Consider the following 16,076-nt stretch of genomic DNA (forward strand, 5'->3'; position numbering starts at 1 on the left):
GGTTTCTAAAGTGTTTCAAATGCATTACTTGCTGGCATGGTCTCATCTGGTTATTTTCCTGATTTGAGTTGATTAATGAGTGCAATTGCCTGGCCCTGTTATGCTCAGGGGCATAAACCAATATTTTGTGTTTGTAAGACTGAAAACAAGTGCCTTTTTTGACTGTCCAGCCAGTGCTGTGCTAGAGATACCCAGATAAAGCTTTTGTTTCAGTACAAAAGTCTTTTCCAAACACATCTGGCAAAGAAAAGGTTAATCCAAATACAGCTTGCAGAGTTCAAAGAGCAGTAATATATATTTCTTAAAATTCAGTTAAGTGATTCAATGATTCTCTGAAATAACCAATGTGTGCATATGTCACCACTTCAGAGAGAGCCCTGGCTTTTATTCAGTTTGTGGCAAAATCTTTTTGCCTTGTGCAGAGAAATCTTTCCTCGTTCTTAAACATGCTAAATTCAGACTGGCAGATGTGCACAAGGGTTATGACTGGAGTCCTGCCTTTGGCTTTGTTCTGCAATTCTCTGCTTTGAGAAGATGTTGCAGCAGAAGTCACTTTAACTGTGCTCTTCCCACCATTCCCCCCACCCGAGAAACAAGCAGGAAGGTGTGTGGGGTTGGCTCTGGGGCATGCAGAAGCAGTGAGAACCAAGTAATGTCAGCAGGGACCTTCAGGGCTGCTCAATTTTGGCTGACCTGGCTGATAAAACCCTGAAGCTCCTTGCTTGTTAGTAACACTGTTAAGATGTCCATCTCAAACAAAATGGCAAGATTCCATAACTCACTTCTGATTCATAGCAAATGATTAAGAAAAGGCTTTTGTCTGTTAATCATTCATTGTTGTTTTGATTCTGAGGGTGAAAGCTAAAGGTAGATAATTAGATGAGGAGTTAAAAGGCATATTTCTAACAGTGAGAATAGTTAATTATTAGAACAATTTACCAAGAGTTGAAGGAGTTTCTCCCTCAATTCATCACCACCTCTGGCTGTTTTATCTTCATGTGCTTGATCCCTTTGACTATAGGAGAATCTCTGCACAAGAGAAAAAAAAAAAAAAAAGAGCAGCAAGTTTCTAGAGCACTTAGTTGCAAGGCAAACTTGAAATTAAAATTTCAATAAAATCATAAGGCAAATTGTATAAATAGGTTTTTGTTGTCTGTGAAATAGCTGTTGAACTACATGTATTTTTATTTTGCTTTGTGTAAAAGAAATGAGAACTCATCTGTGATTTCAGTTTTTGCAACACTAAAAGCCTGGAGTGGGCCCTACAATGCAAAAAGTCTGTCAAGGAAATTCAGAACTGAACTACTGTGGAAGAAGTCCAGTCGTGCTGTTTGATTTGTAATTGAACCATCTGGGACTGGCAATAGCAGTGTATTTATGAGTGTTGTGAGTTTATGAATGCTGATCACAGGATATGTATGCTTGTGACATTTCCTTCTACTTTTATAGCAGTTATACAAATCCATTGCAGTGAAACAGCTACACCTGCAATTTTGCGCATGAAGGATTTGGGTTACTCTTGCAGTGCTTGTTTATTTCTAATGTCAAAAATTAATTACTGTTACTCTTTCAGCAGTGACCTTTATTGATTTTGAATATTTACATGTACTCCATCAGTAAGCTTTGTGGTAAGATTTTTTTTATACTCTCAGGTGACTTGAAGTGTTCTGAATCCTTATGTTTTTTCTATACTTTTGTATCCATGCCTCATGGGATTTGTAGAATGTGTCTTGAAAGTGATCTGAAGGTTGCCTAACCCAAGTTATTCCAAGAATGGATTGACTGACTGTTCAGAAGCAGCCAGACACACTTGTTACATAACAAGTTATGACTGTAAATGTCAGAGAGATGTTTGCATTAATAATGTAACTTTTTCATTGCTATACATAATACATGTGTGTATCTCCTCCTTAGGAAAGACCAGAACCTCTTGTCGCCAGTGAATTGCTGGTACTTACTCCTGAACCAAGTGAGAAGAGAAAGCAAAGACCATGCGACATTGAGCGATATCTACCTGAACAACGTGATCATGCGGTTCATGCAGATAAGCGAAGACTCCACCAGAATGTTCAAGAAGGTAATGCCTCTCCTGCAGTCCTCCAGCTGAGCTTGTAAAATGCATGAGAGAGGCAAAAGTGTCCTAATAGGTAACATTTGAGGAGAAAATTCAGCACACATAGCCTAAAATCTGTTTTAGCACACATATAAATTCTTCATGACTGTTCTTACGGAGCAAATCCTTAGTGCTGAAGTGCCTGGGAACCTGCTGTATATGCTGGTGACCTTAAGAGCTGAATCGCAAATATCCAAAAGGAAGGGAAAAAACCTGTTCTTCTCTCAAAAGCACGCTTGTCTACCCATGCAGAAAGGAAACAGTTTTCACTTAGGACTCCCAAAATAGTAATGCTGTATTAACGAATTATTTGTAAAAACAGTATTTCATTGTAACTCTATCATGAGAGAAACGGATTCAAGCCAAAGTAGGGTGTGCCTTGTAGTGCCTTGACATAAAGATGGTAGCTTATGCTGCAATTCTCCCAAAAGTGTTTCCTTTACTTCCCAATATTAAATATGAACATACACTTTTGATAACATAACTACTTCTATTAAATCATTTAAGCATTGTCTCTGTACGTTTGTCCTTGTACATGCCCATTATGTGTTTTCATAACACATACAATGTATAAATCCCTCTAGTGCTAAGCAAGCACTGTAGGCAGCCTTAGTTCGAGATCTGTGCAATGTGTTTGCAGTCATTGTTGTTACAATGTTCTGAAATAAAAATAGATTATAAATGCATATCCGTCAGTCACAGTGTGATGCTGGTAGGCAAAAACAAAAGAAGAGTTCAAAATGAATAAAGGTTACAGAATGTAAAGTGTATGACTGAATGATGGCAAGGGTACCAGATTAATGTTTTCAAAATAGGGAACTGATTTCACATATACCTGACCACAATCCTAGACAGATAGCATTGGAATAGGGAGAAGAATCATTTAGGGAGCACATAGATTGTACTTGGAGGATAAAAAAAGTAAAAACATGAATCAAATGTCTTGGTGTGCATTAAAACCTGTAATAGTAATAGAGTTGAAATTTATAGTTTCTCAGTAATGGTCTGTTCATATAATATGTCTGATGCATAAAACTATAGTTCACAAACCACTAAACTTACTAATATGGAAGATTACTACAGAAGTCGAAAAAATAGGAAAAGCAATTTGAGCATGCTTCGGTACTGTCTATGTGAAGATATTTCAGACTTGCTTGGACCAGTAGAAATTTTTCAGTATTGAATCTGGAGTAGCTTTTCAGTTGTTCATGTCATATCTCAGAAATCTCTTCTTCACTAGGTATGTATTATTAGACTAGCCTGTTTGCTTTCAGCATGGTTCAGTTCTTTAGCACTGGAAATCTTGCCTTTCCTTCCCTTCTCTCCAGATGGACTGTACAAAATTATCTAGATAAAGTTTTCTGCAGAGACATGTGTGTCCTTCTTTATTCTCTCATAACTTATTAATGGAGATTGCTGCAGTTTGTCTCTCAGAAGGAGGAAAATACGTGGACATTTTCAGTGCATTAACAACCATATTGTCCCATCTTCCTGACAGACTCATCTTTTTCCTCTATGTTGTGCCCAGGAATGTGCAACATTTCAAATTTTCTCTTTCTAGCATAGCTTTCTTGAAGAAGAGCAAGCAGCTGCTCTTGCTTTTTTATTCCTAACTTGGATCTTCTACAGAGGAAAGGAGAGAAAGGAAATGGAGGGAGTCCTGCTGTGCGTAACCTGGAGCTCACATCAGTGGAGCCCAGATCCTCAGCAGCCCTATGGTACCTTTAGCAGGGTTTGCCAGCTGACACTCAGTGTCACATCAAACAGCTGTTAGCTGAGGTGGAGCATGGGCAGAGTGAGCTCACCAAAGGCTGTGTGAAGGGATCTGAGCCAGGCTGGCAATGTGAGGGGGTGGGGGTGGCAGGAAGACACGTGGCAGCTCGGCATGGTGTAAGTGAGCTTCTTGGGCATGTGGCCTCAATATGACAGTGGTTGTTCATCAGTATTGATTCTGAGTGCACAGTTTTAGGACAGTGTGTCAGGAATCAATACTTGTTGGAGGAGGTTGGTATTTCCACTGAGTCCCAGTGTGCACAGTTCTTGCTGGGGTACTTGCTGCAGAGTACTGGTGATTTATTTGCTGTTACTTCCCAGCTGCAGAACTGATTATACCTTGAATGATGATGAAGCTCCAGTTTCTCCTCTGTGAAAAGCAAAGGGAGTTATAAAATGAGGTGAACAATGTTGGATAGAGAGAAAACCAAGACCTGTGCAGGAGGTGAAGCTGTTAGCAAATTGTCTTGCTTTATTGATGAAGAACATAAGATGTCGATGACTATGTTTAGTCCAAATGGGCAACTTCAACCATAGTGGTCTTTAAGGATCCCTTCCAACCCAAACCATTCTATGATTCTGTGATAATTTCTGTCAGGTGTGAGTGACCAGTCTAACTTAGGGTATGTCCCAGACTGTCTCAGGACTGTTTAATGGATGTCCACAAGGCAACAGAAAGAGCTTAGATGCAAAATACACATGTCCTGTGCTGCAGTCCCCCTTGCAGGAGGGAGGTCACAGGAGCAAAGAGAAGGTGCACATAGAATGAGAAAGGTGACATCCAACACTCTCCTCCATCAAAACTGTATTCTCCGTAAAGAAAATGGCATGGAATTTGATGAAGATCTGTAAACATCAAATAGAATATTTTTAACCAATTTCTGTCACTTTCTGTAGGTTGCTTCTAAAAAGACTGGATTTGGAATAAAATTCTGTTGGAGAAAAGTATAATCAGTCTCAATGGGTGTCATCCCTATGAAAGCATGTGGGATTTGTTCACTGTTCACAGACTTAAAGTAGAGACAAACCATATCCTGCAGATACTTCTACATTGGAGTCTCATCATACTGTTCTGTAAAATATGTGCCCTCTCTCTTAAGTAATAAATGTAAATAATAAGAGCAGTTGTAATATGAAGATTTCAAAAATAAAGGCTAACAAGTGCATGCTTAATATCTTACTGCAGTTCATGGTCAAGTGCAGGAAATACACCCATCTAACATATCTGTACTCCATTGGCTCTCACAGCATTGTATATAGGAGCACTTAATGTCTAAGTAATTTCCAAATACCAGTTAATCAAGCTTCTCTATATTCAATAATTAGATGATTTAATTATATATCTTCCAGTTTATTAACCTAATAGTGTTATGCATCACTATTATCATCTTGTTTTAGTTCTCCCTTGGTCTTGCAGCAGCAACTTCTGCATCTTCAGAGGTGCTTTAGCTCCACTTCCAAGTCTGGAGAGTAACTACACCAAGTGCATAATCAGAGATCTCCGTTGTTCTGCTGTGAACCACCAATCTGCGTGTTGCAGAAGGGGAGAGTGTCTCAGAGTGGATTGCCCCATTGTTCACAAGCAAGATACAGGGAGACAACAGCAAAGTCACTCTGAGCTTCTTGGCTCTTTCTGTCCCTCTTTTTTCTCCCCCTGTCTCCTCCCGAGAGGATTAGGCTGCCCGTTCTGCTTCTCAGTGGTAGCCCTTGCAGTCTTTTTCCATCTCTCTGGTGAGCATGTAGGTCCTCAAATGAAACTTTTCCATGAAGTGAGCCCAGCATTTTCTAGAGGGATACTGTTTGTATGCTGTCCTAAGATTGGCTCCAGCTTGAATTATAGTAATGAAAAGATCAAACAATTTTCATATTTCCTGGCCATGCTTACCAGTAGAGTATTGTTTTGTTCCCTCTCCTGCTGATGTCTCCTATGTGGGATGCAGCACAAAGTCACGAGTCTGTAGCAACTCCTTTCTCTCGTCCTTCTATAAAAGGTGTATGCAGTACCAGCGTTGGTCTATATGAAATGTACTGATGAGGGGTGTCTGTGAGCCTTGGTCTTTGTACCTTGTCCTTGTCTCACTGTCTGTTCTTCCTCATGCTCGTTCTTCCTTTTGTGTGCATCTATACATCTGTCTCAACATTTGAATTGCTTTGGTGAAATGATCCCTATTGGTTCTACCTTACATGTTCTGATGGGCCAGGAGATACTAAATTCAGATACCTGATTGTACACAGCTTTCCTGTCTAGGCTGGCCCACTTAACATGTAAATTTTCATTATTTTTCTTCTCCCAGGAGCTCTCTGTCATTCTTTTTTCCAGGGGTCAGGAACCAGCATCTGTTTAAATGTACTAAATGCAGGACAAAGTAGGATCTAGTTCACAGATTTTGTGGCATTTATCTGATGATACTATGTCAGGCCTCATAGTTCCAGATAGGCACTTAAGCTCTTCTTCTTTTTAGTTGCTGGCATATAAAAGCAGTACAGAGTGCTGTTCATGCCTGGCCTTCATGCTGCACATAAAATTACAAACATAAAGTAGCAGAGTTCAAACCTTGCATGCTTGCATGTTTCTTCAGGCAGATGGGGTAGATGGCCTCATGGGAACAATTAAAGAATAAAGTAATAAGGAAAAATGTCAAGCAGAAGGGAAAAGTATTATGCAGAACATTTCATGCAGTGATTCTGGTTACCCCAGCATTAATAATCAACTGTATAAACACATACCCACAAAATCCTTAAGCAGATTTGTATATTTATAATTTATAAACATGTATTTTCTTTGGACAGAAATCATAACGAGCCAAGATGAACATATCTTCCAGTGTTTACAGTAAAAGATGCTGGAGAAGCCAAGCACAATAAATATTTTAGTTCCATAATCTTGCTATTAACAAGGAATATGACTACCTGCCAAATCTATTTGATGTTATAAAGATTGTGGCACATACAGAGATTTTTTTGCATTGTTTTCTTTAGCATTTAAAGGTTTAAAAGGAAGGCAAAGCTATTTGTTGCTATAGACTGGCAAATCTGGGACAAAATTTTACTATGAGTTGGTTATGTCAGTGTCACTGCAGCTCATGAAAGCTCCTTAAAAGAAGGGTTTGCACTTCCCTTCCCCCAGGGACCAGCAGCAGACTCATTTAAAAGCAATAGTCACAGAATATTTTCCCTAAATGATGTAACTGAGAGTAGCACTGTGTGTGCTAAATACAGACACTAAAGAGTTCCAGGAAGAACTGAACTGACTCTTAAATTTCAGTAAAAAAAAAAAAAAGAAAAAAAGAAAGTTTGAGTGCTCAATTATGCTATAACTGAAATGGATGAAAATATTGTTATAGACTTCAATGAAGGGGGATTAATGTGAAATAAAGTTTTAAGTTTCTCAAACATTAATCCATAAATATAAATCTTGATAACATCAGTAGGGCCACTGATGTGTTGAATGCTGAGCACATACTGAAAGGGTAGTTTAGGTACACTTACTCGTCTGTTGCATGGGTGTGAAAAATCCACTACTGTTTCTCAATGCTTTGATTAGTAACATATATAATATTTTTAGCAAGAGTTTGCATGTGCTCTAAAATTTTTATTGTGTTCTTTGTTCTTTTGGTTAATAGATGCTAATACATTTCTCTAGGACACGGTGAATAAAGAAGCACCTCAGTGATTGTTTGTCAGGTTTTAATGGCCTGATTAGAGATACCAACTCAGCTCCAGGAAAATGTGTGCTGCGTCTTACGTTCTGTTGTTTGGCTACCCTGAGGATAGGCTCCTAGAGGAGCACACCATTCAAACGTGCTGAACTACTGCAGGGGATAGGTAGCCTAAAAGAGAAATAGGAGAGCCATTAACTACTGAAAATAAATGCACTTCTTATCTGGTCCTCTAACGTGCTATGTATTACACACTAAAAGCTGTATCGCTTGCCACTTGAGTCAGTATTTCTTGATCTTAAATGCTAATGTAAAATGTGTTGGTTCTTGAAAATAAATCCCTTTTATACTGCTAAGGTTAACCAAATTTCCTGATTTTTATTGGACAATTCCTAATAATCTCGCATAAGAAAGAGGCAGCAACTGACATGTTATCCATCACTACAGGCACCCTCTGCAGGTTGGAGTCCCCAGATGAACTGGTGGAAGGATGACTCATCTGTGATCATGTGGCATTGCTAGGCTGTCTCTATCTAATTTTTACTCTTTTTGCTGATCACCTTCCTCCCTCTCTTTTTGCCTCCCATTTTAAAACCTAGTGTCCTTTCCTATAACCATCTCCCTCTTTTCTCTACTGTGATCTCTTCCATTTACTTTCAAATTTACCATTGATCAGTGTGTTGTTGCCTGGGGAAGATCACGTATGCATGGTGGTGAGTAAATCTTGAGGGCTGGACCACTTGTGCTTCAGTGCTGGACAAAGCTCTATAGGAGTAAAGAGAAGAAATGGGTCCTTGTAAATAGTGATCATTCCCCAAATCCTCAACTAATCTGGTGTCTATTCGCATTAAGGTTTAACTGAAGAGCAGAAAAGGAGGGTGTGTCTTTCAATAAACTGCTGTGTGCTTTACTTACAATAAAATCTGCAAATGGTAAAGAGAAAATTGATTTGGGGTTTTCTGTCTCACCTCAAATAAATTTTTGCACTGCCAGCTTAAGGCATGCTGCCTTAGAATTGGTATTGCTGTGTTTAGGTCTTGATTTGTCACCAGTTTTGAGATGGTAGTGACCAACAGTTGAAATGGATAAACTGCTTGAAGCTGGAGTTCATCTACAGTTTTTTCCCACATGTGTACGCTTTCATCTTCCTGCCTTAATGTCAACCATCTTATTTGTATGTTTTGTCCTTCTTTCTGCTAAAGTAATTTAAAAAACAGACCGCTCATATTCAGCACTATAGAAGCAGCTATCCAAGATAAAACAGGTGGCCTCCACTTCTTGGAGCTATGAGATGTGCAAGCTGTGTCAGAGCTGTGCTGCTGACTTTTAAAGGCAGGGTGCCAATGTAAAGCAATGAAAAGCAATTCAGAATTTTTGCTAAAGCTTTTACTGTGTTTCCCTACAGCAGCTTGCAAATCTGCAATCCTTTTCCAATTCTTTACAAGCACTCTGTGCACTGTTATGCATATGAATCTTTGTCCTTAATATTAGGTGAAAATAATCTGTTACTTGTAAAGAAATGGAAGTAGTAAGCCTTTTGTTCTAGATAGTTCAGTAGTAGAGCATACCTCATGAAAAATACCAGACTTTGAAAAGTATAAGCAATCAGGAAAGTTTCATAATAGTTCTGTTTAACTCGGCTTCAGAGCATCTGTCTCACTGTGCCTTAGCTACTACAGCTAATGCTCTTGGGAATACAAGAATTTCACTGAAGTGTTTTTTAATTTGTATTTCTAGCTTCTTGTCAGTTAAAAATCATCTTGCATATAAGGGAGTGAATACTGTTAAGTGATATGGCAGGTTCCTTCAAATACTGCCTAGAGTAAGGAGTATGACAGTAGGAATAAGAGAAAAAATTCAAAATTTTCTGTTCCAGCTACTGTATGTGTCTGTTTCATCCTCCTGGAAGACGCAGTGGGTGGGATGTGTGGCGTGGTTCCCACTCATACGTGGGCATTGCACTGGAAATTCTCATTCAGAAACCATTACTCCTGCAGGTGTTTTAGTGATGGCCAAGAATGTGTCAGCGGCTTTGGAGATGAGTTGTCCCTGAGGATTTTCCTTTGGCTTCTATACAAATACAAAGTACTTCTCATAGCTAAGGCCATTATCTATCATGAAGTTGGAGTTTTTAGAAGCTGGGCTAATTATCAGTTTATTCACGGGAAAAAAAAGCTGACATTTTCAGCATGGATGTTACAGTGCTGAGCATTGCAGAAGAAATGTAGTCAGGCAGTTTGCCAAGTCCCGTAGCTCTATTCTATAGCTGTTTTCCAAAGTCTGTGGTACAAATGCCTTCAACTCTTGCACAGTTGCCACAATTTTCATCTGATTGAACTGCTGTGGACAACTAACAAAGGAATATATTTGAATGAGACTCCAATTAAATACTCTTATTTTGACATACTTGTTTTCGTTAATAACTACTGCTAAGCATTTCTTTTTTTCTGGGTCAGAATGAAAGTAAAGACACAGTCCAGAAAAGCTAAACAAAGCTGTTTCAGCAGCCCACTCTGTGGAATATTATGCAGTTGGGTATCTGTTTCAAAGAGGAGCCATAATTATTTCTTTCATAAATATTTAGATAGTTGCATGTGCTGAGAAACAAAGACTGTTCTAGATGTAAAAATTGGGCAGGATGTCCCTCTAGAATATCACATTCCACATGGTTTAGTTTTTGTATATATCATTTCAGTTATAAAACAGTGCACAGTCTGTTCCATTGAAAAGGCTTATAGCGTTAATCCTGAACTTCACCCTTTCTGTTGGCACCAAATTTCCTGATGCTTCATGGGAGATTTTCTCAAATTACTTCTAGGCTTCCTTTTAGAAGTCTTCTGTCCAGATGTTATCTGTCTACCTCTGCATCCCTGAATCATTATTTTTAGTGCACTGTAGTTCTGTTGGAACGGTGTCTTTATGAGCAATGTTGCATTCACTGTCTAGGATGAACAATGAGTACGAATATCAAGAAGCAAATGTATGCTGCAGTTTCTGCATGCCTTTTTCTAATGATTTCTTTTTAATTACAGAGCAAAGAGATTGCGTTTCAGCTTCATGAAGACTTAATGAAAGTACTTAATGAGCTTTACACAGTAAGTACAGTTACTTACTTAGCTTATCGTATACAAATTCCATATCAGACTTCTATAAGCTTTAAGTGTTCTTTTATCTAGCAAGTTACCCCCCAGTGGAGATGCTTACTTTTGTGTTTTTACACAAGTCTAAACTATCTCTTTTGGAAAGACTCTGCTCACTTGTTTACAATACATATGCTTTCAGGATTACTCTTTACATTCAACCGTTTTTCCCCCTAGACTATGCTAAGCCAGTATGTTATAAGTTTTGTTGATTACTAATGAAGCATTTCTACTTAGACCTTACAAGAGCAATGCTTCTTCCTTTTCTGCCTTGTTTTTGTCCATGCTGCCATCTGCTTGATTTGACTCATGGACTATACTCAGTAAAAATCAGTAAATGTTACTTATGTGCCCTCCCCTCTCCCTGGCTGGGATAAGTAAATAATAATAATAAAAATAGAAAAAAAGAGGATTGTGTAGGCTTTCTATACCATTCAGAGAGGTCAAGAAATAAACACTCTAAGCATTCTGGCAAGCTGCTGTTAACCCACTAGAAAATCTGAGAGAAGGTAGGTCTGAACTTCTTTTCCTCTTTGAAACTCATCTACACAACTTGTTACTAGAGGATGATGTCTTGTCTACCTAAAAAATATTCCCCAAAATATTTTGAGGGGGATATGTGCTGAGAAAGAACAAAACAAGAATTACTTTTGGTTTTAAACATAGCTATACAATGAAGAGGAACTGGTGACATCCACCTCTTACAAAACTCTGTTGATTTCTGATGGTTGAGGAAGTTGGACATCTAAATTCTCCCTTCTGTCTGGAAGAACTGAAACATCTGTGCTCCAGTACCATGCATAACAGTCTTTAGAGTGCTCCCTTCCCTAGCCTCAAGATTTGGGAGACCAGGGAAAAAAACCCACAATATCTATATCAAGAAACAATTTGTGGTTTTAAGGAAGTTTAGGAAGATATCAGAGACCAGCTTTCCTCAGGGAGAGATTAGTCACATATTACTTCTGTGCATCTTGTCTGTTTTTCTTTTGACCTAGGTAAAATTGTGCACCCATCAGTGGATGGGTTGAAGAACATTTAAATTCAAGAACAACTTCGGTGGCAAAAAGAATATCCAAATAAATTTAGACCTGTCTCACTGTCCTCGGTTCTTTTGGATTGTAGTTATGGACACAGATTCCTAAAACCTACCTAAACGCTTTTATTTTTTTATTGAGGTCTTTTCTTCGGGATTTTTTTTTTCTGAAATCACTACTGATTTTGTAGGTTGCAATACCACAAAACCTTGTTGGCTCGGGCCTGTAGTCAGTGAAGTATGCTGGGATCAGCTTCTGCAAAGTAGTGATAGCTGCAGACATTTCACACAGCTACAGGGAGTCAGCGACTGTAGGAGCCATTGCACAAGTGAGCCTTCAGTGGTGAGTAAGCCCTGAAGATACAGTCTTGTTTCAATTAAACAGTTGCGTAAGCCCAGTGCCTGGTGAGGCATGGGATTAGTGCCAGTGCTCCCAGGGTAGGAAAACAGTGAAGCATGTGCTGAAATATTTTGCTGAATCACCAGTGAAAATCTGCAGGACTGGATTTTGGTATTTTCACTCTTTTTCTTCACTCTAGTGCTGTGTCTTCCCACTGATGGCTACAGATTTATTCAGATATTAAGTTCCATGGGCTTCCTGTGAATGCTAATTCCTTTCTCTGAATTTAAGGGGTTTGTAAAATAGATAGTTTTTTGAAGTTAGTAGAATACAGAACATGTGCAGAATTTGAATTAGGTTACTGCTGCAGAATAGTTTCTTGGGATGGAATTTACTTCACCTAATATTCAGGCATCTTCAGTGTAAGTACAAATATCTTAGCTTGCCATCTAGATTCCAGTTATAGTCACTGGAAATCTAATATGGGGAGATCAGACCCCTTTGTCTGATCAGATGCAAGCATCTGCTTCAGATGAAATTATCTATACTGTTAACTCCATTGAACAGCTTTTCATTGATGGCAAAGGTATTGGTCAGCTGTAGATGCCCATATTTAGCCAGATACAACCCATTCTTAGTAAAGTGACAATATGGTACAGAATAACATCAGTTCCATTGACTGCATCTTTAGAATGATCATCAGCATATCTCTATAATGTATGTGCTTGTGTACATATAATGGTTTGAACTCAGCTGGTAGCCAATCACCACGCAGCCAGTCGCTTCCTTCCCCCCCCCCTCCCCCCCCATCCCTGGTGAAATAGGGGAGGGACAAAAGAAGAAAATTCATAGGTTGAATGAAAAAAATTTACTTAATAGTAACAGAACAACAGTAACAATAGCAAGTCCAAATGGGTAATATACAATGCAGTTGCTCACCACCCGGCAACCGGTACATAGCCTGCCCCTAGCAGCGATCCCGACCGCACCACAGATCCTGCCACGCCAACCAGAAAAAGTAAATGAGAGAGCATGTGTCTCCTTTATATACTGAGCATGATGTCACATGATATGGAATACTCCAATGATCGATCCGGGCCCGGCGCTCTAGCTGTGCTCCCTCTCAGTCCAAGGAAAGTTGACTCTATCCTGGCCAAAACCAGGACAGTCTCCACCCCTTTTTCCATACCATTTATGTTATGCTCAGGTTCCAAATACATTCTAAGGAATCACCACCCATTTTCCCAGGTCTCACAGATATCATTCCCTCAGTCTATGGGCCATCCTTCCAAAATGTCTACTGAGTTCACTTAGTCCATAACTTGGGTTCCTTCTGTCGTGACAGTCTTTAAGGCTGGAGGAATGAGGTGGAGTTGGCTCAGTTGATGGAGCAGGAGGCTTTGGATGTGGCAGGAGGATGTTGCGGGGCACCAGTTGCAATAACAGCGTTATTTGACAGTTCAATTCATTGGCTTTTTTCACCTAAAATCAACTCCCCTTGAGGTACACATTGGACTTTTCCATCCTTCTGCATTACCCACCAAGTGCACCCAGGTCCTCGGGCAAAAGTAATCCCACGCATGGGTTTACCTTTACCCAATGCAGGAGTAACCCAGACTGTCTTCCCCAGCATATTTTTAATGCGCACTATGGGGGCTTTATCCCCATCTACAGTATGTAGGAGGTTTGATTGAGCAGGGCCAGCTTGCTTGGCAGATCCTCTGGTATTGACTAACCAGGTGGCTTTTGCTAAATGCACGTCCCAGTGTTTGAAAGTTCCACCACCCATTGCTCTCAGTGTAGTTTTTAGCAACCCATTGTATCGCTCAATTTTCCCAGAGGCTGGTGCATGGTAGGGAATGTGATATATCCACTCAATACCATGTTCGTTGGCCCAGGCGTCTGTGAGGTTGTTTCAGAAATGTGTCCCATTATCTGACTCAATCCTTTCTGGCATGCCATGCCACCACAAGACTTTCTTCTCAAGGCCTAAAATGGTGTTCCAGGCAGTGGCATGGGACACGGCATAAGTTTCCAACCAGCCAGTGGCTGCTTCCACCATTGTAAGCACATAGTGTTTGCCTTGCCGAGTTTGTGGAAGCTGATACAATCAATCTGCCAGGCCTCCCCATATTTATATTTTAACCGTCATCCTCCATAGCAAATGGGTTTTAACCGTTTGGCTTGCTCGATTGTAGCACATGACTCACATTCATGGATTACCTGTGCAACAGCATCCATGGTTAAGTCCACCCCTCAGTCACAAGCCCATCTATATGTTGCATCTCTTCCCTGATGGTCTGAGGAGTCATGGGCCCAGCAAGCCAATTGTTCACCCTTATGTTGCCAGTCCAGATCTACCTGAGACACCTTGATCTTGGCAGCTTGATCCGCCTGTTGGTTGTTCTGATGTTCTTCAGTGGCCCGGCTCTTCCGTACATGAGCATCTAGATGGCATACTTTTCACAACAAGATTCTCTACCTGAGCAGCAATATCTTGCCATAATTCAGCAACCCAGATGGGTTTGCCGCTGCACTGCCAGTTACTCCGTTTCCACTGCTGTAACCACCCCCACAGTGCATTTGCCACCATCCATGAGTCAGTATAGAGGTAGAGCACTGGCCACCTTTCTCACTCAGAGATATTCAAGGCCAGCTGGATGGCTTTCACCTCTGCAAACTGACTCGATTCACCTTCTCTTTCAGCAGCTTCAGCAACCTGTCATGTAGGGCTCCACACAGCCTCTTTCCACCTTCAATGTTTCCCCACAACACTTCTCATTATCCAGTAGTTTATTACATGGTGGGGCCTCTTCAGTATGTGTTACCTCTTCCTCTGGCGCCATTCCAAAATCTTTGCCTTCTGGCCAATTCGTAATCACTTCCAGTATTCCTGGATGGCTGGGGCTCCCTATTCGAGCCCGTTGTGTGATTAATGCAACCCATATACTCCACGTGGCATCAGTTGCATGGTGTGTAGAGGGGACACTCCCTTTGAGCATCCAGCCCAGCACTGGCAGTCGGGGAGGCAGGAGGAGCTGTGCTTCAGTCCTGATCACCTCTGAAGCAGCTCAGACCCCTTCATATGCTGCCAATATCTCCTTTTCGGTTGGAGTATAGCAGTCCTCAGATACTTCGTATCCCCAACTCCAAAACCCCAGGGGTTGACCCCGAGTCTCCCCTGGTGCACTCTGCCAGAGACTCCAGGTAGGGCCATTCTTCCTGGTTGCAGTGTAGAGCACATGTCTAACATCTTGTCGTGTATGAACTGGCCCAAGAGCTACTGCATGAACTATTTCCTATTTAATTTGTTCAAAATCTTGTTGTTGCTCCAGGCCCCATATAAAATCATTCTTTTTACAGGTTGCTTGATAGAGAGGGCTTACAATCTGACTGTAATTTGGAATGTGCAGTCTCCAGAAACCCACAACACCTAAGAAAGCTTGTGTTTCCTTTCTGTTAGCCGGTGGGGACATAGCTGTTATTTTATTAATCACCTCCATTGGAATCTGACGGTGTCCATCTTGCCATTTTACTCCTAAAAACTGAATCTCTTGTGCAGGTCCCTTGACCTTACCATGCTTTATGGCAAAACCAGCTCTCAGAAGGATTTGGATTATTTTCTCCCCTTTCTCAAAAACTTCTTCTGCTGTATTACCCCATATAATGATGTCATCAATGTATTGTAAGTGTTCCACAGCTTCACCCTGTTCCAGTGCAGTCTGGGTCAGTCCATGGCAAATGGTGGGGCTGTGTTTCCACCCCTGGGGCAGTCGATTCCAGGTGTATTGAACACCCCTTCAGGTAAAAGCAAACTGTGACCTGCATTCTGCTGCCAGAGGGATGGAGAAAAATGCGTTGGCAATATCAGTCGTGGCGTACCACTTGGCTGCCTTCAACTCTAGCTCATACTGAAGTTGTAGCATGTCTGGCACAGCAGCACTCAGCAGTGGTGTGACTTCATTCAGGCCACAATAGTCCACTGTCAATCTTCACTCTCCATTAGACTTTCACACTG

The 16,076-nt window shown here is 40.6% G+C and overlaps 1 protein-coding gene across 4 annotated transcripts in view; it reads left to right on the forward strand.

The window, feature by feature from the left end:
• The window catches only part of SRGAP1 (SLIT-ROBO Rho GTPase activating protein 1), a 156,344-nt gene that overhangs the window by 77,388 nt on the left and 62,880 nt on the right, over nt 1-16,076 (forward strand). For all 4 annotated transcript variants that reach the window (XM_074870502.1, XM_074870505.1, XM_074870503.1 and 1 more), the window contains 2 exons: nt 1,915-2,077; nt 10,578-10,640. In XM_074870502.1, coding sequence (XP_074726603.1) covers nt 1,915-2,077; nt 10,578-10,640 — 226 coding nt within the window. The remainder of the gene's footprint in view (nt 1-1,914; nt 2,078-10,577; nt 10,641-16,076) is intronic.

The sequence above is a fragment of the Strix uralensis genome, chromosome 5 (genome assembly GCF_047716275.1).
Source record: "Strix uralensis isolate ZFMK-TIS-50842 chromosome 5, bStrUra1, whole genome shotgun sequence".
Taxonomy (NCBI): domain Eukaryota; kingdom Metazoa; phylum Chordata; class Aves; order Strigiformes; family Strigidae; genus Strix; species Strix uralensis.